At 37.6% G+C, this 26536-nt stretch overlaps 1 protein-coding gene across 2 annotated transcripts; it reads right to left on the bottom strand.

Annotated features, from left to right (window-relative positions):
• Positions 1–5259: 5259 nt before the first annotated feature.
• Positions 5260–26494, bottom strand: LOC145988185 (ribosome assembly protein METTL17, mitochondrial). Of its 2 annotated transcripts, none has more exons than XM_083123016.1 (10): positions 26341–26494; positions 18289–18448; positions 15441–15572; positions 14443–14713; positions 13945–14110; positions 13577–13720; positions 12626–12715; positions 9017–9155; positions 7948–8086; positions 5260–5413 (listed from the first exon to the last, which is right to left on the bottom strand). In XM_083123016.1, exons 1-10 carry the CDS (start codon positions 26422–26424, stop codon positions 5299–5301), a joined length of 1440 nt encoding a protein of 479 aa, XP_082979142.1. In that variant the 5' UTR covers positions 26425–26494; the 3' UTR covers positions 5260–5298. The 2 variants fall into 2 exon arrangements, with proteins under 2 accessions (XP_082979142.1, XP_082979143.1); XM_083123017.1 differs by lacking the exon at positions 26341–26494 and adding an exon at positions 26187–26237.
• Between the last annotated feature and the right edge of the window lie 42 nt (positions 26495–26536).

Below are 26536 nucleotides of genomic sequence, written 5' to 3'. Positions count from 1 at the left end.
TACTTTCACACACACATGTAATTTGGTTTATTTTACTTCGCATTTCTGTCACTCTTGGCTAATTGCGAAGATGGGGATGAGCGATATGATAAAATTGATGAAGGAACGCTCACAGAGAACATCCATGCCCAGGCCAAGATTTGAACCTGTGACCCCTGAAGTGGTACTGCACTGTTATAACCACTCCTCCACGGAAGCTATCAACTAATCTTCACATGTTTTAAACTTTCATTGTTCTCGTCGTAACACCTGAAGAAGCCACATGATGTGGCGAAAGTTTGAGTGATTGGAAAAAGTAAGTGCATGCCTAAACTGGACTTCAGCTACTTAGTGAAATGATGGCATGTGGTGTAAGTTAGGTTTCCTCAGGGGACCGGACAAGATCTGCTGAGAACCCGGAAGTTGAAAAAAAATGCTAATAATCCTCTGAATGTTAGTGACAATGGTTCTATATTAGCATACAATGTTAATTGTACATTGTCTTGTGTTTTTAACTACATTCTAACACTATGTTTTGAGATAACACCTCTTTCATCTTCAGATGTGTTTTTTGCTTTTTTTATTGCCAGTGGTGGGGATCTAATCTACAACAGACTTGTGATTTTACTACAAATCCAGGATGCCATTGAGTAGTTGGTTAGTACACCAGATTTATAGTAAAATCACAGATCTTTTGTAAGTCAGATCCCCACCACCGGCAAAAAGATATGTGCTCACTTGAACATGAGAGAAGAGGTGCTCTCTAAAATCATGGTGTTAGAATATGTATAGTTCAAAGCATTAGACAACATGTAATGCCCTTTTGACATGAAAGTTTAAGTTAAATAATTAATTGGGAGAAAATCTCAGCTAGAAAATTAATTTACTTATTAATTTTGTACTTTTCAATATGCTTTTCGATAATCCCATAATTGTGAGAGTTTGGCATGAATGTTTTCTAGTTGGTCACGATAGGCACGTGGCTTTTCACTGCTCCAAATCCTGCAGTTGAGAGAGACGAATCTTCCGTGAACACCATGGAATCAAGAAAAAGCATCAGTATTTTCTGTTTCATGTGTCTCTACAAAAGTCTTATGAATGTTCCTTATCTACAAGGTGTTGCACGACAGTTAAGGCTGGACCTTTGCCGACAACAGGGTAGCTGTTTCCAAATTTTCCTCTTCTTTCAAAAAACTGCTATGGTATTCCAAAATTGAATATCTGTTGTCTAAAGTGGAAATCATAGAACTTAAAACCTTCTGTAAACAAAAGCAAGTGTACCTTGACAGTGTTGCCAACTTATGAAAATAAAATACTCCACACAGCCACAGGCCACAAGGTGTGAAGACATTCCATGTGTCAAATGACGTAGAATAAGCAGTGTTTCACTGATGACCTGTTGCGAGTGAAATGTACGTATGTAAAAAATGAAAAATGAAAATGTACATCTTGCCTGGTGGCAGACTTTCAGACTCACCACCAAAGTTCCCTGGTTCGAATCCCGGCATGGGTGTTATTTGTGAGTGTCCTTTCATTAATTTCATCTGACGATCACTCATCCTCATCGTCGGGATTAGCCAAAAATGGAAGAAAAGCAACGCTAAATTACAAAATACAACTAATGACAAATGTGCGTGTCAACGTGGTCGATCTACATCTCAATGCCACACGTTCCAGTATCCTCCAGAGTGTACCTAACGTCTCTAAAGATACATCATCCAAAAACACACTCGTATGTCCTTGTCACCCCGTTCTAAAATGCTGGTTTATGCTGCAAAAACACCGAGGGAAACTAAAACGGCAACTTAGTGAAGCATTGTCACTGGCAAGAAAAGCGGGGAAAGAAGACTGTAAGATACACAAATATTTTGAGGCAGTCCCATTTTCTTGTACCCTACATACAAAATAAAATGCACAATTTAGGAGTGAATTCTTAAATATTGTCATTTTTTTCTTCCTTGTTGAGGTGTTCTTCTTAAGTCAACCTTCCCCACCCTGACAGCCTGCCCGCACCCTCATCGTCACGACATGCCCTCCTTCACCCGCAAAAGTATTCCGGAGTGTGAATACCTCTGGATTATAGATTGGCTCCTCTGCCCCCCCCCCCCCTCACTGACAATGTGAAATATCACTATAATATGCCAACATTCGACATAACCACTTCCGTTTTTGTACTTGACTTAGTGAGAATTCTTGAGGTTGGCAACAGCCTAATAACAGATTTCTTCCGCAGCATGTAGTCCAATCTATAAAAGTACGCTTATGCAAGAAAAATATGTAAATTACATTGGGTTATACGTTTTAAAATATATTTTCATTAAAGGTTTCTCTTTATAATAATAATACGTGATGATTGTATAAATTGCAATCGATCACGTGAGCAGCAAGAAAATAGCACCAGTTTCGAACATGGCAACTTCCATGCATTCAGGAAGGTCTCATGTTTTCTGAGTTTCTTTCGGAAATACAGCCGTTTGAAAAGTGGCGAGAAGCAGGTTGGTCTTAACGTTCATTTGACATCGTTACGGTGGTATCCTGAGAAAGCCGTGAAGTTAGTGTCAAGTGTAGTTGTGTGTTTGTGTTAATGAAGAACTTTAAAAAGATCTAAGATCAATTACTTACGTGTGTGAGTACAATTTGTCGATCAAACCAACGTTTCAGAGGTCAAGACTGCCTCCTTCTTCAGGTTAATGTGTATTCTTAGGCACCAAACATGGTGTCACGTTAAGAAAGTGTTAGTTGAGGATACCATAAGCTTTAACCTATATCCTCAACTAACACACACACATGTAAGTAATTGATGTTAGATGTTTTTAAAGTTCTTCATTATTTAGCTGTGAGTAATATGCACATCACAATATTTTATAATGCGCCTTTGTGTTTTCGGTGTGGTGAAAGAAAGGAAAATGACTGGTCAAGTTGCGAATCCCGTGAATTTCAAGTTGCGAATCCCGTGAAGAAACACGTTGTTGCTTGGATAAACGAGTACACCAATTTTGAGATCAGCGCAAGTTGCATTCGTATTTTTTCAATCAAAGAGCTGTCCACTGTAGGGAAGATATTGGCGAATATTAAGTGATGATGACGTTAAATCGCCTCTTGTGACACGTTGAGTTTGTTTTGGGGAAGCAAATTTGACAGACTGCACTCATTGACAGAGTTTATATCGTTGTTTAGTGCCAAAAATTCCTCCACTTCAAAAAGGAACTGCTGAATCAAGGTAAGAAAATACATTACTTGCATGAGACGTGGGTAAATAATGTGATTACGAGGGTCACTATTTATATTTTGAGCCTTGGCAACACTGATTGAAGTTAGGCACGATTTGACGTTTGCACGGAATCGTCTGGCATTATTGACCATAACGTACTTCAAATGTTTTGTCAATAGCTTCATTTGTGTTGTTTATGTTGCCTTGGAGATTGCGAGACAACAATAAAATGGAATTAACTCGTGAACATTTTCGTGCGATGATTTTTTACGATTTTCGACGTGGATTATCAAGACAAGAGTGCATCAATCAACTTACTTCCACATTTGGCGATGAAGCCCCATCCTTTGTCACTGTGAAACGCTGGTATAACGAATTTAATCGTGGCCGCCTTCGCTCACAGACGAGATTCGCGAAGGTCGTCCAAAATCAGTTGTTGTTCAAGAAAACATTGATGCTGTGCAAAACCTAATACTGCAAGATCGTCATGTGACATACTGTGAGATTGAGGCAACCATAGGCATTAGTTCCACCAGCATATATAAAATATTACATGATCATTTAGCTGTGAGAAAGGTATGTTCTCGTTGGATCCCACACAATTTGACAAAAACTCAAAAAGACGCTCGCGTCAATTGGTGCAAACAAATGCTCAATAAATACAATCGTGGTGCTTCAAAAGACGTATATAAGATTGTAACAGGTGACGAATCATGGATATATGCATATGAGCTGGAACGTAAACAGCAGTCGACTGTATGGGTGTTTCAAGATGAACCCAATCCAACAAAAGTTGTTCGCGCTCGAAGCATATCGAAACAAATGGTCGCCTGTTTTTTCGGGAAAACTGGTCATGTGGCAACTGTGCCTTTAGAGGAACGTAGAAAGGTCAACTCTGAATGGTACACAACAATTTGTTTGCCAGAGGTCTTCAGTCAAATACGGAAAACAAACAAATGCCGTCGGATCATTCTTCATCAAGACAATGCCAGCTAACAACCGACTTTATGAACAGTCAAAAAATCGAATTGATGGGTCATCTGCCGTACAGTCCTGATTTGGCACCCAATGACGTCTTCTTGTTCCCGAATGTCAAGAATAAATTGCGTGGACAACGATTTTCGTCGGCGGAAGACGCCGTTGATGCGTTATGGAGGTGTCTCAAGAAGATTGGAAAAACTGCTTTGACAAATGGTTCGAACGAATGCAAAAGTATATTGACCATAAAGGAGAATACTTCGAAAAACAATAAAGCAGTTTTCAATGCCAAATTCCTGTTTTTTCATTGTTAGGCTCAAAATATAAATAGTGACCCTCGTATTATCATCTTATTGTTTTCCAGTGCACGAGAAACAAAAAGAAATATAAACAATCTCTTTTTATTCCTCGGCTTATCTTTGTTTAGCTTCTGCTAAAACTGGCGGTATACGTATTTGTTGCACGAAGGAGAAAACAATACTCTGCATGTCGACAATGTTGGAAGGGGCAGCAACAAAACCAAAAGGCTTGAATTTACTGGAACGATTTTCTCTCTCTCTTGTAAGTTTTACTTTGGCACTGTGATACTGAGAGAGGGGGAGGGGAATCTGTTAACCCAGTGTCAGATAAATGGCTTCTTGAAAATTTGTTATACTTCAGTGAGTAGATCTATCAGTTAAAATAGGAATATGTTTTTCCATGTTATGTAAAATTAAAGGTTGGGTGAAGTGCCAGTGAACAGCATATGATGGCCATGGCATTCACGAACAGCTGACACAGAGTGATATGTTACTTGAAGTGAGACGGTCTGTTTACAAAGGGTCGTAAGGTTCGTGATTCCGACTTTAGAGTTTAATAAGACTTACGTAGTCACGAAACCATTGAGAATGTCTACGCAAGAGCAAAAGTGACGATTCACATGAATGTTCTTGAAGGAATGCTAAGAATACAGCAGTTTTTCAAAAGGAGAGAAAATTTGAATGAAAACAGCTACCCTGTTGTTGTTGATTCTGGCTGTGTAGCACTTTTGAGTGAAAACATGCTTGTAAATGCTGTATGTATTTATATTGAAAAAAAAAAAAAATCATATATATATAACAGTTAATTGTATTTACATAATTACATAGATATTATGTTTGATCATTATCTTCAGCTATGATTTCATCATCTTTCTTGCTAGCGGGAGTTACGGTCATTGGAAGCAAGTCACCCCAATTGCTAGATCTTGCACATCTATAGGTCGGCCTGAAAAATGAAGACGTGATATATGTCTAGTAATTTAGTTAACATAATTCAGGTTCAATTCATTGAATTGAACCTGTTTAAAGTGTAGTTTCTTTTATAAGGTAAATTATTTTGTCAATGGTTACATACATGAATGATGGTAGTGCATGAACTATCAAGGTTCTTCTGGAACATTTGTAATTTTCTATCGGTAGTTTATCGGTATCGGTCTATCCCAAAAGACTATTCAAATTCAAGCTTACCATATTTGCACAACTTTCACCTGTGTCGAGGCACAAAATTATTTCACCAGTTAGAGCACTCACACTTCTGATTGGGTACTCGCAAATAACTTAGTGTGAAAGTCATTACAATTTCTCATGTACAGATGTAGTAATATTAACACAAATTAACATTTCTATGTTTTATCTTTCAGTAGCACAGATTTTTTCCTTTCTTGCAACCACAAAATATAGGTGAATTAGGTGTATAGTATTTGATTGTTGAGAGAAGATGCTGCACTTCTAGAAACGTATGTGCAATGCTCAATGAGGCCAACCGAACCATCTTTCTCCTTGCATTCTAATTTGTTCATCCCTACCTATCATCTACATTTACTAAGCTACATAGAAGGGCTTTAAGTGAATCCTCTTTTCTCTGTCTTTCAGTATTACCAACCCAGTGTATTTTGTTACTCCATTACACAGAATGAAGGTTAGTTTCACTGAATCTGACTTGTAAGATATCTTATTACTTTTCAAGTGCACAAATTCTTTCATTACATTTGCAAATCCGAACACAAGTCTTCTTTCACCTGAAGTGCATGTGGAAATGTAGAGTAAAATATAATTTATTCAGTCCCCGCAGGGTTCTTGTATGAGAAAGCGATGCTTGAATTTGATGTCTATCCAACCTTCTTTATTGGTAGTTTCTATTATGACTGACAAGTCGACATAGTTTGTGATAGAGAATAATAAAATATTAATGTAATAAATTTAGTATATTTTAAAATGTAGCTTATACTTGGATTGGTGAGCGTAATGGCCAAAAATACTTGCAATGATAAAGAAAGTTAGTTCTCCATTGACTGCATCTGAAAAAAAACAAAAACACCCTGTTCATAGTCTACAAATATTTGTACACCACCACCAAAAGGAAATATATGATTATGACAATAAAAAGCGTGCTTCAAAATGGTTTGAACGATTAGAAACCGTTCCAGGAGCAATAAAACTTTATCAACAATTAAAGTTCTATGTAAATACTTTCAACCATATTCTCGAGTTTTGTTTGCAACAGTTCCAAATTTCGCTACTAGGTGGCAGGGTGATAAGTTCCAAGATGGCTGCCTGTGGTGCAGAGAAAGCTTTTTGCGTCCTACAGTTTCACGTTTGTCGGTCTGTTGTTAGTGTTCAGAGTGAGTTTCATACAAAATTTCGTAAAGAACCACCATTCAAGAACTCCATACGTAAGTGGTATGATAAATTCAAGACAACGGGATGCATTTGCAAAGGAAAATAGTCCGGTAGACCGTCCACGTCTGAGGCAGATGTCGAAAGAATTCGAGCTAGTTTTTAACGCAGCCCCCAAAACTTTACAAGGAAAGTGAGTGAAGAGCTAACAATGCCTCGAGCAACTGTTTGGCGCGTAGTGCGTAGGCATTTAAAGATGTATCCCTATCGGGTGCAGTTGTTACAACATTTAACACCTAATCACACGTCCCGCAAAAAATTTTGTGATTCATTTCTAGAGTTATGCAGTGGTGGTGATGATTTTATTGACAAACTTTGTTTCATTGATGAGGCTACGTTTCATGTGACAGGAAGAGTGAACAAGCAAAATGCTCTCATTTGTGGGACTGAGAATCCTCGTCAAATCGTTGAAGTTGTGCGTGATTCACCGAAGACTAATGTGTTTTGCGCCATTTCATCAACCAAAGTGTACGGTCCGTACTTCTTTCACGAGGAAACTGTGACTGGACAATCATTCCTACACATGCTTACTACATAGCTTATGCCGCAGTTGAACGTGACAGTACAGACTTCATCTATCAACTGGATGGAGCCCCATGCCACTTTCATCGCCATGTTCGAAATTACCTTAATAACAGACTGCCAGACCACTGGATTGGGCGATATACTCAAAATGATCAACAGTTACTATGTTGGCCACCAAGGTCCCCGGATTTAACCCCCTGTGATTTTTTTCTGTGGGGACATCTAATCTAAAAGACATTGTGTACAACCTCCTCTACCCGCAGATGTCAATGAACTGAAAAAGCACATTACTGCTGCAGTGCAAACTGTTGTTGCAGACATGTTGAAACGGGTCTGGGCGGAATTGGATTACCAAATTGATGTATGCAGGGTAACAAAGGGGGCTGACATAGAACATTTGTGAGATACTGTGTTCAAAATTTTATCAAAAAAAACTTGGACAGTTTTAGGAATTACATGTAAAATTTAAAGCAATTTGGACGAAAAATAAAAAAATATATAAGAAGTTGAAATCGTTCACATCATTTTGAAGCAGCCTGTATCTGTGACTATACTCACTTTCCATGCACTTTGGGAGTGAAAATAACTTCTTGCAATGACCCTTCTGGAGTACACAGCCTGCATATAACGTGCTGCTTCCTTGGCAACACTTCCCTCACTATTCGTGGCCACTCCGGGTCACTTGCTGGACGGACACCTGGTTCAAAACAACTTGTTGATTAGGAAAGAGAGATAAAGTTGATAAAAAAAAGTACATGTCACTGTTAGTATGAACATTGCAAATTGCAACTGATCCTATCAATAAAAATCAGAAATACAAGATGAAGATCATGATGAGATAAAACAACCTGTATTAAAAAATACTGCCATTAAAACACACAATGCACGAATATGCATTAGATATATTCTGAAATACATAATTCTGTACATTTCGGATTCACTGTGCTAATTACTGCCAATATTCAGCAATGTTTCTTACACAAGTTAACAATATCTTTTAGTAACAATGTGTCGCTTTTGGTAGTTCACATTTTGATTTTTTATTAAATGTTTGCTTATATTGAAAAAGTACTGATATACAATGTAACAATATCAATAACCAATATTCTACTAATAAGCATAGAACAGATTAATCGCTACTCTATCGGGGTTTTTGTAGAATTGGTAAAGAAATAAATTTTATTGATCTGATATATTTTGAAATACTTTGTAGCTCCTATCTCTTTAAATATAAAAACATTAACAATTATTTCACATGAACACTAGTTTCATTTTCAAAGGATAGCTATAGATCAGGAATGTGGTGAGCCACCTAGAGATTTGTGGGTTTAGATGTCATCTTGTATGCACAATTAAATATTCAGATACAAGTACTGGAATTCTGATAAGGTTCATTACCAGTAATCAGTTGTGGATTTCCCAAATAATGTCAAAAATTTACTGCAATTTGAGCAAGTATCGAATGCATAACCATAATTTCATAATCATTCATTGATGTTTTCAATGACCTCCTCACAGATAGGAAAGTGATTGAAATGGTGAATAGGTTGGTGAAATGGGTTCAGGTAACTTGACATATTTCAATGTTTCTTATTTGTACTATTGATTACATCAGTATTATTCCTACCTTTCTTTAGCACCACATATGAAAATCTCTCCTTCTGAACATCAATGTTTCTGTCAGTTCTGAAGGAAAAGTAGGACACTTCAAAGTTGCATGGTGTGCGGAAATTGTGATATCGGGGGCACGGACCATCATGAGGGCACTTAAAAATAGAAACATGGTTACTAATGTTGCATTAATATGAGAACAATTAAATTTTTTATCATGAGTTGTAAGTTTAATGAAATGAAGCCAAGACAGCAATTTTTCTTGAACTGGCAACACTGTTCGAACATGCTTAGGTGTTGGTTTGCAGATTATTACTCTGTGTTAGTGAATTAGCAGTTGTATTATAATGTTTGTGTTTGGCCTAGTAATATTTAGGTGCCAGGAACAGCAAGTATTCATAAAGGTTCAGGTTGCACATGGATGAAACACTGCAAATTCACAATGGATTGCACGAGGCTTGTGGTGACTTAGATTTTCCGTACCACACCATAGTAATAGAAGATGAAACATGACCTGCATTTTACAGACTATTTTACGAGCTAACTCATTCTTGCTTTGGTTATTCTGAAACTAACTGAAGTTATTTTTGCTATGGACCAGACCTCCGTGGTGGATTGGTGAGTACAGCACACCACGATGCCAGTGGTTCCGGGTTTGAAACCCGGCATGGGTCGTCTTTGAGAGTTTTTTCATCACATCGTTACCCATCATCATCATCGCGATTAGCCAAAAGTGGTAGAATAGCAAAGTAAAATAAACCAAATCAATCAATTCTGATATCTACTATCAAAATAAGATGGCTTTGGCATTTCCTGAAGGTGTGTGGGGGGGAGTGACTTGTCACGACGCCCGTGGCTGGAGTTCAATCCTCAATACAGAAACTAGTTAAGGGTCTTGGACACTGGCTTAACCCTTTCGTTCCAGACTCCATCGCCACCTCGAGAGACAACAAGGATAAAAACCGGTCTGTTGCATCTCATACCGAAGGCCCACTCCACTGTCCAATATCCATTTTCTTACTTGCTCCCGACTAACAACATTTCCGAAGGTTCTGCCTTCGTCGTGCATTTGCATAACAGGCTCGTTTGCATACAATGCGATTCTCTGTTCTTGAGGAGAACTAGCGAGAGGCTCCACGTTGCAAAGTGGCGATTTCACCCTCGAGTTGAGATTGTTCTGAATACTCTCTCAGCTACAGTGATGCAGGAGCAGCTCCTTTTGATGCTGTGTTGACTTGGTTTCAAATCTGGATAACAAACTTTGCATCTAATTTTGAAAATGTATATTCCTTCTTCGTTACTCACGTGTTTGTGTAGCAGTGGCCAGATGGGCAAGGGCATTTCAAGGTAGCCATGAATCAGTCGTTAAACATGGCAGAAGTCACCCTCATACCGCAAGATCAATATCACCTGGATACACTTCGATGCCGATGAACATGTAAAGTTGCCTTGAACATTTCATCATTAACTGTGTACCACATGTTAACAAGGGACCTGCATTAGTGAAATCGGTGCCACATTGCCTTACTGAAATGCAGAAGTGGCACAGGTGGGAATGTGCACGGATTCACCTCATTACCTGGAACATTATGAAAAGGAAGGTGAAGCATTCCTTCATCGTATTATTGTAATGGACGAAATGTAGGCTAGATACTATAAGGCAAATGAATGGCATCATCAGTCTTCACCATGCAAATTGAAACCGGAGTAGACAAATGTGCAGGCGATGGTGGTACTAGAATGTGACTACCAAGAGTTTATGTTTTCGCTTTCCACAAGGACAACAGTTAATGCTGCCTACTATGTTCTTAGGAGAAAGCAACCACATCTCCTGCAATCATGAAAATTGTTACCCATTGTGCTCCAAGACAACATCATGTGATGTGAAGAACTCGCTGCAGAAGTGGGGTTGGGAAATACTAAAGCATGTTCTTTCCTTGCCAGACATGAGTATGTGTGACTATGATTTGATTACAAAAATGAAATAACCACTATGAGGGAAACGCTTAAATGATATCCCCAGCATCATATCTGTCGTAGGGTGCTCTCTTCAAATGCTATCTCAACGGTATACACAAACTGCCCAGTGTTTGGAACCATGTTCTTGCAGCAGAAGGAGATTACATCAAGGGATTACAATCGCTTCCAGGTGAGTCACTTTCATACTTCCTATGTACCAGGTCTCATCATGCGAGAACCAGAGAAATGTAATTCCAGATATGCAGTCTTCGGTTTTAACATATCTCCTCTTAAGACGAAGAGTGACAGTTTGAAACCAGGTGTGCATTTATTTCAATATCATCGAAATAGGCGCTGCTACTAAAAAAAATCTGGTGAACAAGGGAGTTTGTAAGTGGAAGCATTTCTTAAAGTTGATTATCAAGCCACACATGATGTTTGAAAAAAATATGATTAATAAGAATTTTCAAAATCCCATGTATTTCTTATGGAGAAAAAAAATGCAACAACTTCAAGTAACGGCTAATCAAGTGGAAGTTTTGACTTTTCCATCTCCGAATCAAATCTTTAACCTGTCCTCTTTCTGTTCATGTGTTTTCCTGTGCCATCTGAAGTTTGATATTCCCAACAGAACAATTAAAATAATACTCCCATAAATGTAAGGCCAAGTTCCCCCTCCTACGAGCATCCAGAGCACAGATATCTCTTTCCCCAGCTCATAGCAGGGGAAGGTTGGTGGGGGAGGAGCAGTTTAGGGCCCTTGCATCTGACTGGATGCAAACTGTTCCTCCTGCCCTTAAGAGCTCTATTTGGAATCAGATCGACATATCTCCTTCTTTTTTTTAGTAATAGTCACTTATCTACAATTTACTGATTTTTCTAGTCTGGCATATTCCAAAGTAAACATTTTTTCTATCTTGTAAATTTTATAAATTGGAGTTACATCCATCTGGTTCTCACATGACAATATGCTGCCACTTCAAGAAAAATGATCCTCATATATATACAGTAGAGCGTCGATTATCCGAACGTCGGTCAACTGAACGATCGCTTAACCGAACTGTGTACTCGCTCACTTTCAGATATCTGTAATGAAAAAAGTACATGACTTAGCTGCTCGTAAGCGTGTAGGCTTGCTTAGACAGACCAAAATAAAGGATTTTTTTAAACGTTAATTTTGTGTACTGTGTGTATTGTTCATGCAAAATGCGTATGTAATATGTACATATTTTTGTTTAATAAACTGTACCACATACTATATATTCCTACTAAAGTTGCCTTTGTACGTTACTTTGTAATACATACTTAAAGAGATGCCTGTTTTTATGAATAAATTTACTGTACAGTACTTCTTTTTGGCAAATAAACATGTACAGTTCGATTATCCGAACAAACCAGTTTTCCGAACACCCATGTCCCCCAATTACTTCGGATAATCGATGCTCTACTGTACATATATATACACACACACACATACATACATACATACACACACAATGAATACTGTAAATTCATCAACCCCCCCTCTCTCTCTCTCTCTTTCTTTTCCTTTAAGTGTTCAAATAATGGTAAGCCTTTTTTTGTATGGTTGTGAAATGGTCATTTTGACTTATTTCAATAACAAAAATGCCAACATGATTCTGACAGTGTACATTACATTACTTACAGGGGAGAAAATGAAAGATTTTGGAATCCGTTCATTTGTAGACTGTTGTTTGGAGAGTTCCAGAATGAAATCCCTTGCCTCTGTCACAAGCTGAAAGATACAAAACAAGAATGGAATGTGAACTTGTAATAACATTTTGAAAATTTCATAGATAGAGGTTTTTGATGAAGTAATAACTGACAAACAAAAAAGGGGGTAGTTAACTTCTTTACTTGGACGTATGAATTTGAAAAAGTGGAACATCTTATGCATCACACTTTAAAATAGCTAGTTTAGGCATATGCTTACTTTCTTTTATGTACTCTAGCTTTTGCCACATTGTTGGCTTCCTCAAGAGTTAATATAAGAATAGTAAAAAATTTAAAACATGTAAAAGGTAAGCTGGATTAAAAGAGATTAAAAACTGAAGGTAAAAGGTATTTCCTGGTTTGGTAGCCAAATTATGTTGTTTGAGTAACAACATAATTGGTTACTAGTGTTGAAATGAAATTAAAGAGTTCATAAAAACATTAAGGTGCATTATATGTAACCTTCAAATCAAAATAAAAACAAAATATCACTTTATTTTTAACTGTAGAATTAGTAATCCCCCGCCAAACATCCCTTAATGTCAAATTATGAAAGTACTTTCACAACTACAGGAAAAGTTTGAAACTTGAATTTTAATATCTAAAGTAACTTTATAGGTTATTTTGTTTTTTTAAAAAAATGGGTCATTTTAAAACAATCTTAAGGTTGTTTTGGGGAATTTTTCAGGCCAGTAACTTCCAACTCTACATCTGAATGTAAAATCTGTTACTGTTGAAGTACCTATTCTTGAGGACCTACTTAACTCCTAAATTCCATGGTACAACAGCCCTTTGAGGGCCAGGGCATGCAATGGGCAACAGGTGGCCAGCACATTGAATCTCATCGCACTGCTTTCAAAATGTATTACCAAATTAAACATACCTCAAAACCTGAATTTGTTCCATGCTCCACGATAATTAAGAATCCCTGAGTTTTGTTCCACAAGTTGAGAATAGTCTCCAATCTGCTTTGGGATGACGGCAGCTCAAATAGGGAGTATGCACTAACCACTACGTCATACTTTACCTGCAAGAAAACATTGACAGGGGTAGAGGTGCAACTTTAAACAGATATTTTGAGTAAAAATGACTAGTACAAATAATTTATACGGAAATATGTTTACATGTTCCTGGACTGCATTTTGGAGACTTGCGAGAGACTGGCATTACAGGAGATTACGAGAATTAGCGTTACAGGCATCCATTCTCCATAAACTTTGTACACAATTGTCAGATATAAAAACAAATTACCGTAGTTTGAGCTGGAAGAAACTGCCTGAAGAAGACTGCTTTCAGCGGTATTTCCTTATCTTCGTGTCCATCCCGAAGCAAGAGGTTACTTATGTCGTTCATCTCGGCTGACGAGTCCACCAAGAAATATTCTTTCAAGGACTCTTCCCAGAATTCTCTTGCAGCCCTGGGGGTGAAAAAAAGTGTTAGAGCTGAGTGATGCCATCCAAACTGATGTTGCTATCCAGTCTCTCTTATATTTGCACATATATGTGCTTCAATACTGGAGGGACTTTGGATGACCATAGATGACGGATATCTGCTTCTCAATTTATCCATTCAATTACACTTGGATATTTCCAATCGATTATGCAGCATGAAGACACAACATTGCACATTTAGAGGCAAATGCCTCTAATTTGCTGGTTCCACCCCCATTCAATTCATATAAGCTTCAACAATACAGATACCTATTTCAAGACTAATTTCAAAGTTTATTTGTTCCTATTTCTAACTTACCATGTGACTGTTCCAACACCACTTCCGAAATCAAGTAGTGTTTGAGGCTTAAAATTGGAACACCTTTTCTTTATCTCAGAAAAAATCCTTATTAATGCTGCATATTCAGGAGCAAAACGAGATGTCAAGTACTGCAGACCCACGTATGTTGAATATTCCACTGGCTGCCAGTGATACGTGTTCTGCCGAAGAAGTCTCATGGCCTTGGCTTTCCTGATGCTTTCCAGTCGTTGTAGTTCGCTATCATTAAGTGCATCAACATCAATGTTATCTGCAATTAAAGAGCAATTGTTATTGATGTTTGTAGTTTATCGATGTGGAAATATCATACTTGGTTAAAACAAAAGAGAAACAACTCTGATGGACATAAATTGGTCAGCAGGAGCCATCTATATGAAACCAGAAAAAAAAGCACACAGACATAAAATCTCTGCCCCACACTCAAGAAATTAAGAAATAAAAAAGAAAGAACAGTAATGTTCCTCAAGTTTCGCTGTGCATATTACACCATGCTGTGAAGGCACATATAGGGTATGTGAAGGTATGAGCCACACATTTTCGGTCTCTGCCAATTCAGCCACCTTAACTCCCCTGGTACCCGTTTGAGGATAGGTGAAACTCAGAACCACTCTACGAAGAACAAGGCTGGAAAAATAGTGACTAAATCGTCCACCCTGGGAATCAAACCCGGGTCTCCTGACACTTTACCGACTAGACCATCGTCGCTCCATTCCTCAAGTTTACACCATCCTTATTACTCCACAACATGTACTTGTGACTGGATTTACACACCCCAGCACCATGTCAAGAAGAATTCAACTGCCAACAGTAAAACAGAACAATGGCAAATTGTAAAAGAAAATAAACAATCTGGTCACGGAACAAGCCGATAAATCAAACATGTACAGTCGAGACTATGCAAATAGGAAACCATAAAACTATTTGGCCAACGCTAGCACTAGTATTATTCACTATGACAATGCACCTTCTTAACCTACCATTCTCTTCGATCCATTTTTGCGCAAGTTCTGCATTCCTCTGTAGTTCTGCCTGCTCGACTGGCATTTTCCTGGTTGTTAGGAATCTTTCCAAAAGGGATGCATCGTCCTGGACTTTCTTGATAGGGTGACCTGGAAATACATGCATACACACACAAATATACATTGCATATGAACATTTCTTTACTTAGAACAAATAGTAACACTACAACTAATAATATTAGTAAACACTGCAAATGCACTGGCTAAATCTCTCTATTCATTCAATCATGTGATGTAATTCACACATGGATTTATTAATTTTAATGTTACAGTACAGTCCCGGGGATTGCTTGTTACAATCCCATTAATCATCACTATCCAAAATTGTTCATGTCTATACGTCATTAGGAGATACTGCCATGTCCTCAATTCAAAAGGTTTTTATGCATGGGAATGAATGAAAAGATATGTACAGCATATTCTTATTAAATGTGTCAATTTTACTCTCCTAAGACAAATTTAATCTTCCCTACTGTTTACATCCATGTTGGGAGGAGATGAGTGTGTTATAACCAGGGCCCAAATTTTGATGAACTAAAAGTCTTTGAAAAAGGATCCAAAAATTCATACAGAACTCGATCTGCTTATTGAAAATAGTATATATATTTCAAGACAAACAATTTAACAATTGCTTCTTCACCTTGGTGTGTTGTACGGACTGTGAATAAGAAACTCGACAATGTTGCATTTCACGAATTTCAGACAGGCTTTCTTGCGCTGGTAGTTAAACACAGAGTAAGTACCGCAAGTTGCACTTCTTATGTTTCAGCATGCAATGACACAAATTTTTTTAAAAAAAATGATCTAAAAATGATGCAAAATTTTAAAAAAATGTCCGAAAAATAAAAGATTGTAAAAAATGACCAAAAAATTAATTTCTTCAACCTGAGGAGGGTGTTCAGGATTTCTGTACTAGTTAGCAATGTCTACGTTGCGCAGTGGCGTCTCGTGGCCTCAAATTTGGCCGGGGCTTATTTTTTAAAGAATTTAAAATATAATGACAATTCACATGAATTACAAAAAAAAAGGTATTTTTTTCTTCTAGACTACAAAACTGGACTTACTTTTTTGAAAGAATTTAAAATATAATGACAATTCACATGATTACAAAAGAAACAGGTATTGTTGTGAAACATACCTTTCTACGAACGTTGACTCCTGTTCTTCTGCTCAGCAAATTTTGTTATTACTTTTTCGTTGAAGCCCTCTATGTTTGAAATGTATTCTACCTCTATTGTAAGCAAGTGCCAAGGCATTTGGTCTGTCTTGTCCCATTGCATTTCTTAAGCAGGTTTTAATACGCTCCAATGTACTGAAACATCGTTCAGATTCAGCTGTTGCCACTGGAGTTATTAAAACTATGTTTGTCATTTTTACTGTTTCTGAAAAGGTATCGTCTAAATAATTTTATATAAAAAATGAATGCAATCTACTGATAGAGTTTATGTTTTTTAACTCTTCACTACAATAAAGAACACGAAGTTCCCTTTAGTTTTCCCTCTTCTATGAAGGGATAATAAATCTGGGAAGATGCCTCTGTTTAAAGATTGTTCTCTTTCATTATGTCCTCGTAGAGCAAATTCATGTTGACCACAGAATTTTAAGCAATCGATAATTCTATTTAATATATGCCTATTTTTCCGGACAAATTCATTGTGTCTTGTAATTGACAGCCTATGTCCTTCATCAATTTGTGTTCGAACATCAACCCTGCCAAACTCACTCAAATATAGCGAATGAAAGCCACCAAGACACTACAGAATAACACACGAGATCGAACGCGACGCAACGGAGCTAGCCCCGAATCAGCACTCAAATCCATTGCACTCTACCCTCCTCTCTCTGCTAGCACGTGACCTTCACTGTAGCGTAGGTGGGTATAGGCCACACCTTCCTTTGCGACGTGCCCCGGAAAACGATAATTGACATCAATGCTACTAGGAGCGCTGTCGTATCATTGCAACAGACGATGAATTTATGTGGGTAAAAAATCGCCTTTTAAAATACTGTGTGATAGTTATGCGTTATGGTGATGGATAATTACGTGAATACGTCCGTTTTTCTTTAGGGGCTAAGCCCCGGAAGCCCCAAGGGACGAGATGATGATGAAATGGCATCAAAATCCGGGCCTTGTAACAAATTTTTTTTTCTTTTTGAGAAGAGCGGGCCTCCTACACTGTTTCTGAGGAAGATTGTATTCTTTCCTTAACCTTTTTAATGTGTTGTTCAGGTGCCTTTGCAACCTTCCAGCTTTCTAACTTTGCATTGCACCCTTTTCTAGTTTTACACACGATGATATTTCCTTGTACACTTTGAAGGATGCAAAATGGCTATATGTGCGCACACACCCAAATATTTTAATTCAGCACATTACACTATATTGCACGAATACTGTGGTATATTTATACATATATACTCGAACCCAAGGTGCACCTCAATTTTCAACATTCAAAAACCGAAAAAAATTCACCTTACATTAAAAGAAATATGATATTTCAGTAGCTGCACAAGGAAATAACATCTGCGCTCTTTCACCTGCTACCAATTGGTCTTTATTTCCAGTTTATCACTGTTATTCTATTCGGCGCTCATATTAAGCACACACTAAGGCAATGATGCTGGAGCAATGTACAGGGGAGAACTTTACCTATAGAATGGCAAAGAGTATATAGATCTTGTTCAGGATAGGGACAGATGGAAGGCCTGTGTTGCTGCAGCCATGAACCTTCGGATTTAAGAAGGCTAGAGAGTTAGTTATAACAAAGAGACAGTAAGTCATACAAATGTTCATAAATAGCAATTTTACCAGCAAGAACTGTTTTGATCGAATCCATTAATCTTTTGGGTAGCTCCACAGTACTTATCTTCATCACCCCTGGATGCTTCCTCGCCTTCATTGTGTTATTCTCAAACTCTGTGAGGACTTTCTCATCCATCTCAGCTAATGCCTTAGGCTGGGTCCCATACTGCAAATCAAAGGGCAAGAATGAGTCAAGATCACGATTCATATCATCTACTTGCAAGTAAATACCACACACAAGAATGAAACAAATGTTGAGTGTGAACGTACTGGGAAAAATACCATGGAAACACTGAAACCTCACATTAAAAAAATTGAAAAATGCAGATAACTTTAATAACATTAGTTTATTTTAAGCTAATGTCACTTAATTTAGACCAGTGGCATATTCTGAAAATCGGACCTGGTTTACCACAATTTTTACTTGTTGTATATATTATATATTAAATAGATAGCTATAATAGAAGGACCTAAGTTCCTTTTGTTTTATTGCGATTTCATCATGCTACGAATGCAATTTTTACATGGTTCGATTTCGATTTATGTCTGTTAACACATACTGTGGAGTTTTAGCGATCACTTAATATTTTGTTCAATATATGCTTTCGAGGTTAGGTTAGGTTCCCTTAGCATTAACATAAAGTCCCTAAATGCATTCTACTAAGGTTCCGATTTACTTCTACATTCATTCTCACGCTTCTACGATATTTACTGTAGCTTGTCGACGGAGAATATCTTGTCCATGAGAAGTGTGTAAGGTAATTTTAAATTTCTTTTTAAACATAAATAACTTTTTCGAGTCCAAACAGCACTCATTACTTTAAAGAAGGTTCAAATTTTGTGTGACAATGATTTCTAAAATTCTACGATAATTAGTCTTTGTGCTGGGAGAAATCATAAAACAATTGGAACCGTTACCGTATGAAAAAAGTTGGTTTACCGGCAGTATACCAGGTAACATGGGAGAATAAGCTACTAACTTAGATTTACACTTGACCCACCTAAACTAACAACTAAAGCATTTATCAATGAAATACTAGCAGCAGCAGAAGCCTGTATCCACGATTAGCTAAAACTTTGATAGCGTCCCAACAGATTTCGGTAAGACTACTTTATGTCCTTTACCTAAGGAATACGTGTCATATATCGTTGGAAAGGTTATTGTATAAGGAATTCAACAACGTAAATCCCAAATCTATAAAAACCGATGTTGTCCGGATATGCGTAATTTAACGTACTGAGGACATTTTTGGATGATGAAGCACATATTTAGGGGTGAAATGAGTGCTAATGGAACCTAACCTAACCTCATAGGCATACTTTCTTCCCGTGATGGTTTGTGGGGCTACCTGTGGATGGTTTTTGGGTTAACGTCAATTGTTTAATAACTACTCTTTATGTCAAAAATTGAACTTTTTGTTCGTGAAAAAAGCAAAATAGCACCTTGAAGAATCTTTTGCAATGCAGGATAGGTAAGATATAAGGTACGAATGTTAAAAATGACGAAATAAAAGAGTGAGAGGTGTTGGGACGCTATCGAAGTTTTATACAAGATTACAGTAGACAAATGGCGGTAACATTATCGTATGAGGGAAACGGATTACTTCAAATTTATAGGAGAAAGTACTTACGGAAATAATTTTCTTTAGCATTGTGGAAGTTCCTGAATGTAGATTTGATCCATTTTAATGTGAATGCGTGTTGTTTTCTGCGAAAATCTCTGTCCGACATACTGTTTCTGCTCCCGCCATTTGCTTTCTGCACGAGAGTGCAATGTTCCGTGTGTTAAGATGATGCAACCCCGTAGTGTTTCAGCCTCGCCGTGTTTTCACTAGAACATGACGTGTCGAGTATTTTTAATTTTTTTTTTTAACTATGCTTGGCTAACCTAACTTAACCTAACCTTATGGAAAATGGTTTTTTGGGGCTAACGTGAATGGTTTGTGGGGCTAACGTCAATGGTTTGCAACGTATTAGCATAATTTCAAATCCGGGCACGAAAGTAGATATTTTCCAGTGAACGAGGTTGCAACACTTTATAAATTGAAACACACTCAGAACGCCCCCTAAACCAGTATGCTATCACAGCCATAATGTGTTACAGATTCGAAACAACAAGTAACAGTAAGCAGTGATTTATCCACACCCCCCTAACACCCTCCCAAATTTTAGTGAACACCCCCCCCCAAGCAGAAAAGTGGAACACCCCCCCTGTAGGGGGGGTGTAAATATGGATGTTTATATCAACAATAGAATAACAATACTTCAACATTAACAGAAAGGAGCATAGTCCAATGGACCTTTCGGTCAACTGAAACCAAAGTGTCAAGGAAGGAGGGTGGAATATGCAGCATGGCCATTTCCTGGAAACACTAGCTCCCTTGACAAGGCTTCGGTCAGCTCTGGGGAAGGGACACTGCCATCTGGAAAATGTCAAACTCTCACCTCTCGCCCTCCTTACAGGGAGCACATTCCGCGCACAGTGTTGACAGTTCAGCGTTTGAATATCTTATATATTTCTTAAATACGTTAAGATTCGTAAATTCAATTATTCAACCCCTGAATCAATGAAATTTACATTTTGTTACATTTTCCTTTCAATTCTTTCATGTGAAAAATGTACGATAAAAGTAAGGGAAGAAATTAAAAGATACAGGTTTGACTCCTTGTAGTGAATTCTGTTACTATGGTTAGCAACACTATTTTCTGTAACTTGGCGAGAAGAATGATTTTGGAGCGGTAGAGAAAAGAACAGTCAAATGCCTTTGGCCTTAGGTCAGTCTCAGTGTAGCATCTCCGTTCGTGTGTTGTCGTTCTGTTTAGTGTATAACAATGTCTGAAACTAGACTGTAAAACTGTCGAAGAAGATAGAGAAAATGAAAAACCAGACAGAAAGAAACCGAAAGTGGTGAGTAGAAAATCAGTGACACTATATGTAGGTATAATTTCTTCCAACCGATATTCATAAAGTACCAATATAAAATTTTCTGACCGAGTATTCGATATAAAATGGCAAGTATTTCATGAAGAACCTAAGTGATTCATTCACGTCTATAGTTGATGACCATTTTTGTGGCTCCAAGAGTTCTTACCTTTGTAAAAGAAATTAAAATAAAGTTGCGTTACGATACTATTAGAAAGAGAGTTGTAAAAGGGGGATGGTCCACGTGTGGTGCTTGCCTGGACGCTAAGTACAAATGGGGTGCCGAACAAGCAAAACAGATAAAAAACGTTAACGTCGTGGTGCCCTGTGAAATTACTGGTACCCTATTAAATTAAAGTTATTGTCAGTTTGCAAAGATATAGCTTTAGTAAAGATTGTCTTTCTCTTTGTATCTAGTCCGTTCACTGACATAATGACATGTTTAAGTTTATTCAACTTTTCAGAGGAAGCAAAGGAAGTGTAAGCAGGCCCGTAGGTAGCTAGAGGGGGCAGGGGACAACTGCCCCCCTGATAGCCTGCTTTGCCACCCCTGTGAAAAATACAGAACGCCTAGAATTCTCACTAATCTTTACAATTACTCTAGCAACATAACAAAGACACTTATTGATTTTGTGATTTATAAACGTGTGGGGGATTCAGTATAAAGTCGTTATCAGGATTGGGAGGGAAAAATTTCTTTTTTGGTAATAGTGATTCATGTGGTAGAGAGAGGGAGTGGATATTTGATTTTTGTTACTTAGCGTTGCTTTTCTGCCACTTCTAGTTAATCGCAACAATGAATGATGATGTGAAATTGATGAAGAGACACTCATAAACAGTGCCGCAACCACAGGGCGGCAGGGGGCATTGTCCCCCCACCCTCCTGACCTTGGAAGGAAGTCCATTCTAGGGGAAGCAAACATTGAAGTAAAAAAAAACAAGGCTAGGAGAATGTAAGAATAGCAGGACAATTGGATACTCATGATGGAATTAGGTTTTACGAGATTCTTGCATTTTTCTTCGAGAAGGCCAAGGGCACTTGCAAGGGGCAATTACCCCCCTCTCGATTTCAAATTTTATACAAATAAAAGTACATTTCGTAAAATGTTCTTGCTCGCTTCGCTCGCAATGCCTTCTATTCTTATAGTCCAAGTTCAGAGCCATAGCTATGGGGCGGTGGGAGTCAGCCCTGGGAACCAAACGATCTATATGAAAAAAAATGTTAAAGAGAATGCCATAGTGCCCGTAAAATTATTAGCGCCCTATTAAAACAATTTATTTCTATGAAACTTAATATGAAATATTAATGATGACACTGTAATCCAAGAAGTCATTGATCAATCAAGGGATTCCTATTTGTTTGTCAGGTGTCAAAACATGTATTTCAACTATAATATAATACAATTCACATAATATTTTGCAAAATGGTTAACGTAACCAGTAACCAAACATTGTCTGTAGTGATGCAAGAGTCTCCCCTTTGAAGGAAATAGAGTCAGTGTTGGACACCCATATTTTAGCAAGTACAAAAAAAAAGTATTACAAATTTTTACATAGTTCATCAAAGTGTAGATAATATGTAATCATTATTATTTAATTAATTCGATTTTTCTTGCATAACAGAACACAATGGGGTTGTTGGATTCTCGTTAGATTCCATTGATTCCTTTGTGTGGAAAAATCTTGCATACTGGAAACTAGAGGGAATCATTATGAAGCATGATTTATAAAGGGCTCCCTTAATCAGTTCTTCAGAGAGGCCCATTAACATTATCAACCTGTAAATATCAAGTAGATACAGTCCCTATTAGCCTATTTATGTTAAACTTTATATTCTTTGGCAATCTGGAAAGGTCATTATCGAAAAAATACCATTTGATGTTGCTCGAAGTTTTTTTTGTCCGTTGCAGTTTCAAGATATCATCCCTTTTCTGTTACTTATCTCTTTTGGGGAAGGTGTCAAGTACCTCTGTGTACCCTGCTATATCTGTCAATGCGACCGACACAATATATTAAAAATTTGCATCTCTAGAATTGACTTTGCCCCCCCCCCCCCCACACACAAAGAATTCCTGGCTACGGGCCTGAGTGTAAGGAATTAAACATAAAAGAAATTTAATTTACATTATGTCTCAAATTTATATCTGACCATAGGCACACCAGTGAGGGCACGACGGCACTTGCCAGTTGCCACTGCCTGCTGGAAAACGTGGAGAGAGAAAATTTGTTTGGTTCATTGTGCTCTTTGTGTTGGATAGTGAAATAAATGCTATTCAATTTTTAAATAATTGAAAATAAAATTAAGCATTGCCTCAATTTTGAAGTAAAAATTCATTTTCTTCCTTTTGCAGTTAACATGCCATGCGTTTATTTGCACATGCTATTTCGTTTTCTTTTAAGGCAAAGAGGCACGTGACTCCTAATTCCCTAGAGTCTCTCATTTAGTATTTGAAAGATAAACTCTCAAAAGCGCCAAGCGTATTTTCCAAAGTTTTGTAAGGGTATAATGCATATTATTACTTAAACATAGCGACATTATCCCATGATGTTTACTCTTTACAATCTTGCTTTGCTCCTCTTTACCTCACCACATGCCCCCTGCCCCCTACTGTTCTAACAGAAAATATGCATGTATAATTTTAATAGTTCTATGTAGCGAGTGAGTTCCAAATTCTGCTGGTGTTTTCAAATCTCTGTTTAAACGATGATTCACAAACTGAAATAAAGTAATGAAACTCTATATATTTAGAGCATGGCCATGAAGACGTTAAAATATAGTGGGAAGTTGGGCTGCACGTTTGATAGATACCTGATATTGCTTTTGAATTAAATCGGTCAAGGAATTTAATATTGAAGTCTTCAATGAACGAGCAAAGCAAGATTGTAAAGAGGGGATACTGTCGCTATGTTTAACTAATAATATGCATACTCAGTTTGCAAAGAAATAGTTCTAAAAATTTTCTTGCTCGCTTCGCTGGCAGTGTCATAATTTATTTAAGTCATATTATATCTGCATTTATTACTACTACTTCAGACAGGCAAGTGCAAGCACACCCATGCAATGCATTGTTACTGATATTTCAATTTGGCACCCCCAAGTTGAACTCCGAGTTACACCTACGGCAAGAACGATACAAATACAGTTAAAATATTGCGCAAGTGTTCCTAATTTCGAATTTTGAATTATTTTTTTTCATTATGAACATTATTTGATCCTATTTGTGAATAAAAAAAAAATTGGAGCGCGGAAAGAAGTATTTACGACTGTACAGCCGTTTAAAGTTGAAATTTTGTCGTTTGAAATGGTTCGCAATTATTTCCAATTTCTAGATCGTGATACTAACAAGACACCAAATTTTAACTATCGATCTCAACCTAACTGAACTAACCTATCCACGCGCCAATGGTTCGTGGGGCTAGCGCCAATGGTTCATGGGGCTAGCGCCAATGGTTCATGGGGCTGGCGCCAATGGTTCGTGGGGCTAGCGCCAATGGTTCGTGGGGCTAGCGCCAATGGTTCGTGAGGCTAGCGCCAATGGTTCGTGGGCCTAGCGCCAATGGTTCGTGGGCCTAGCGCCAATGGTTCGTGGGGCAGCAGACAATCTCCCTGTAAGTCAAGTACAATGTCCCGTATGTCTCGTCGAACAAAGTCCTCTATGTCCTTCATCCGTTGAACGTGTGTCAATCTCATATTTAGTCCTTTTGTCTTAATTCAATGTCACACAAATCAATTCCAATGTCTAAAGTCGCACAAAACAATTGCAATGTCTCAAATATCCAATCCGCCAATAAATTACATAAATAATATATTGAAATCGCAAATTATCCCATTGCACAAGTCATTCATAACAAGAAAAAATTGCAAATTATCCCATTGCACAAGTCAAAGATAAGAAGAAAAAGAAAATGTTCAGACGTGCGCCTGTGACATGAATCCAAGATGCGCCATGATCAAATCCCTGCAAAACAGTTTCGACGTTACATAAGGAATCTAAATATTGAAAAACGTAAGTTTTCTAGCACGTAGATCTAACAAAATTACTTTCCGCGCTATTTAGAAACATCGCTTCTTATGAAGAACTAATTTTTGTAACGAGAATATTTGAAATGTGCGAAAAATCGAGGGTGTAGAAAAGGGTACCCGAGCCATTCCTGGTAATAATATGTTAAAATTTTGTGTTTTTTAACGTCATCCCTTGTGTTTTGTCTAACGATTGATTAAATCAAGTACTGAACATTATCGGAAGGAAAGCAATACTCGAAACGTTAAACTGAAATGTTAACATTAATCTATTTTCCATTTTTTCCTGTATTTGACATCTTTTTTTCTTCTGAAATGTTACGTGAAGGGAAGGGAGGTGGGGGGAGGGGGTGATTAATCTCTAGAAACATCCTTGAAGAAATTGAATTAGGGCGAACATTTTTAAAACGGTCCAAAATATGCACTTAACTTCCCCAAACTTACACCCCCCCAAAATTTTCCAGCACCCCCCCTAGGAAAAAATCCTGGATAAACCCCTGACAGTAAGTACTCGTAAATGTAAGAAATAGACATTGATATGCATTATTTCACTTTAGGAAATGTTCCACATTCGAAAATAACACGTTAGCAATGTAAAGAAGTCCGAAATATATGATTCGTAGGTGTTTCCCTCATACGATAATAGTACCCAAATGGCTGCTCACAAACAAAGAATGGCATACCAGTATATGAGGCAAAAAATCGTTACAAGCAGTAAGTAATCACGAAGACTCTGGGTTAACGAGCGAAATTAAAAATCTAACCATGTAAAAAAATGCCTGTGCACCTTGTTAACTTCAGAATTAAACATTCGGAACTTGCACCACATATTTCCATTTCTACCCTATGAAGAATATAACATCAATGTAATTGAAGAATCCATGAGTACACATTATTAATAAGATTTTTTTTTTCAAAATTCTTCCACGAAGTGCCACAAGAATAATTTGAAACGATTACTTCTTGATTTGATTATGTAGTTTATGGACAACGTTTACTACACTAATGGGATTTCCATGATCGGGATTCGAACTCGGAACCTTGAGTCCCTTTATTAACGTGTAATGTGGGAAGAACATTGCTTAAAACAATCTCTACATACGTGTAAACAAACCTTTTTAAAACAGACAGGAATTCGTACGCAAACATATGGAGATCCTGATAAATGTCTTAATAATATACTTCTCGGACAATGCATTATTTTATACGTTGTATTTCAGCGGCGCAAGGAATATAGTCAGCGGCGTTTGGGAGCGAATAATAAAACATCCACATCCAATAACTCATAACTGCACGAGCATGTTGAGTGC

Source organism: Lepisma saccharinum, chromosome 5 (assembly GCF_977018435.1).
Source record: "Lepisma saccharinum chromosome 5, izLepSacc3.1, whole genome shotgun sequence".
Lineage (NCBI taxonomy): Eukaryota > Metazoa > Arthropoda > Insecta > Zygentoma > Lepismatidae > Lepisma > Lepisma saccharinum.
Note: the sequence above shows the minus strand (reverse complement) of the source record. Positions and strands in the feature narration are given on the sequence as shown.

What these genes read in the sequence shown, in the direction of transcription:
- LOC145988185 (XM_083123016.1), bottom strand. Translation starts at nt 26,424, where the DNA reads ATGCATTGTCCGAGAAGTATATTATTAAGACATTTATCAGGATCTCCA. An exon ending in TTCTTCCAGCTCAAACTACG is followed by an intron (nt 13,721 to 13,944) that starts GTAATTTGTTTT and finishes GTTTTCTTGCAG; the next exon opens with GTAAAGTATGACGTAGTGGT. An exon ending in ACTCCCAAAGTGCATGGAAA is followed by an intron (nt 5,414 to 7,947) that starts GTGAGTATAGTC and finishes TTCATTTTTCAG; the next exon opens with GCCGACCTATAGATGTGCAA.